This window comes from Suricata suricatta, chromosome 4 (assembly GCF_006229205.1).
Source record: "Suricata suricatta isolate VVHF042 chromosome 4, meerkat_22Aug2017_6uvM2_HiC, whole genome shotgun sequence".
Lineage (NCBI taxonomy): Eukaryota > Metazoa > Chordata > Mammalia > Carnivora > Herpestidae > Suricata > Suricata suricatta.
This window is the reverse complement of record NC_043703.1, coordinates 127,932,873-127,934,600: the sequence shown is the minus strand read 5'-3', so window position 1 is coordinate 127,934,600 and position 1,728 is coordinate 127,932,873. Positions and strand designations below refer to the sequence as shown.

The window sequence follows — 1,728 nt, the reverse complement described above, 5'->3', positions numbered from 1 at the left end:
TAAGCTGTGCTAAGAGTTTCTAAGCTGATTCTTTGTATCTAGTCCTACAACTATGTTATTGGTGATATTTTTGGCTCTTTAAATTTGCATTTGATACTATCATAACCCACAGCTAATGCAATTTGCTTCTTTCCGCACCAGTTGCTTTGCATAGACCCCTCCAGGCCCAGACCAGCTGCTCAGGTTGGATAAAAGGGGCCTTTGCCATGTAAGCTGAGCTGCGTCGGGCAGGCAGGGACAGCAAGATGGTGTCACAGAGGCAGGTCCTCATATCCTTGATGCTGTGGGTCTCAGGTGAGAAATTTCAAACTTGCCACATTCCTTTGAAGTAGTAGCATCTTAGAGTTAAAAAAATATTTTACGACATAATGAGAAATACTGGCTATTTCCAAACTATACTCAATTATGCGATGACAGATGCACTGCTTTTCAAACGACATATTTCAGGGGTTCTGCGATAAAGTGCGTGTGTCTCATCATTACCCGCTCTGCTTGCAGGTGCCTGTGGGACGATCACGATGACGCAGTCCCCAGGCTCCCTGGCTGTGTCTCTGGGTCAGCGTGTCACCTTGACCTGCAGGGCCAGTCAGAGTGTTAGCAGCTACCTAGCTTGGTACCAGCAGAAACCCGGGCAGCGTCCTAAGCTGCTCATCTACCGTGCATCCACCCGGGCATCTGGAGTCCCCGACCGATTCAGTGGCAGTGGGTCTGGGACAGATTTCACCCTCACCATCAGCAACCTCCAGGCTGAAGATGTGGCGACTTATTACTGTCAGCAGGATGATAGCTCTCCTCCCACAGTGCTGCAGCCTCGTACACAAACCTCCTCCCCAGGGCCGTGGGGCAGGGGGGCTTCACTGCACCTGCTGCTTCCTCCCTGCTCAGCCCTGAACACGCACGTTCTGTGTCTGCCTGAGAAGCCACGTCTCCCGACTACTCCTTATAGGGTTGTTTAAGGCCCAGGGGAAATAAGCTGGATGGCTTCTTCAGGATCCTTTTAGTGGGAGATTAGTGAACACAGATGCCGAAAAGATGTCTTGCAGAAGCTATCAGGGGTTTTTGTGTCGAAGGAAGTAGCGTGTTTTGCCCAGATGGCATAATTGAGCCAGTAAGGTTCATCTCTAGCCTTTGGCGAAGGGTCCAATGAATTTTACACCCTGATGGATGAATTCTCTCTTCTCTGTGCTTTCTTGGCTCTGGAACATTTCGTGTTTATTTCCTCATTCTCTTGGTCTCCTTTCTTCACTTGCAATCACCTTCCAACTCTGGACCTTCCCAAGATGAAAACTTTGACCTCTTGGACGTAGAACCTCCTAAGTGGAAGGTAGCATTCCTTTCTCACTTTATCCTTTGCAGAATCTATTTTCCAGGTTTTCTGGCCAATGTACCTGACGTCATTTCTGTTCTATCTCCTTTCCTACCTCCTTTCTCTCTCCTCTGCATCTCTACCAGGTATCCTCTCTCACAATCACACTTCTCTAATTCTTTAATCATGTCACTCTAGGAATATGGGCTAGTGTTCCTCAGGACCTGATCACGCCATTCATCACCTCTTTCTTTAGAGTCTTCCCTTGGGCATTTGGGTCTAGTCTTGTGACTGAAGGGAATCACGGCTCTAAGTGTTCCATAACATGGGTCCCTTGGAAAACATTTATTTAATTTTCTCCCTCTCTCTTTTTTTAAAAATAGTTTATTGTCAAATTGGTTTCCATATAACACCCAGTGGTC

At 47.3% G+C, this 1,728-nt stretch overlaps 1 protein-coding gene across 6 annotated transcripts in view; it reads left to right on the top strand.

Moving 5' to 3' along the window:
- The first annotated feature begins 230 nt into the window (after positions 1–230).
- The window catches only part of LOC115290063 (immunoglobulin kappa light chain-like), a 33,546-nt gene continuing 32,048 nt past the window's right edge, over positions 231–1,728 (top strand). For 4 of the 6 annotated variants that reach the window (XM_029937775.1, XM_029937773.1, XM_029937774.1 and 1 more), the window contains exons 1-2: positions 231–294; positions 499–793. In XM_029937775.1, the coding sequence (XP_029793635.1) occupies positions 246–294; positions 499–793 (344 nt within the window). In that variant the 5' untranslated portion in view covers positions 231–245. Of the gene's footprint in view, positions 295–498; positions 797–1,728 lie in introns of all 6 variants that reach the window. The other 2 variants (XM_029937772.1, XM_029937764.1) reach the window with 2 other exon arrangements.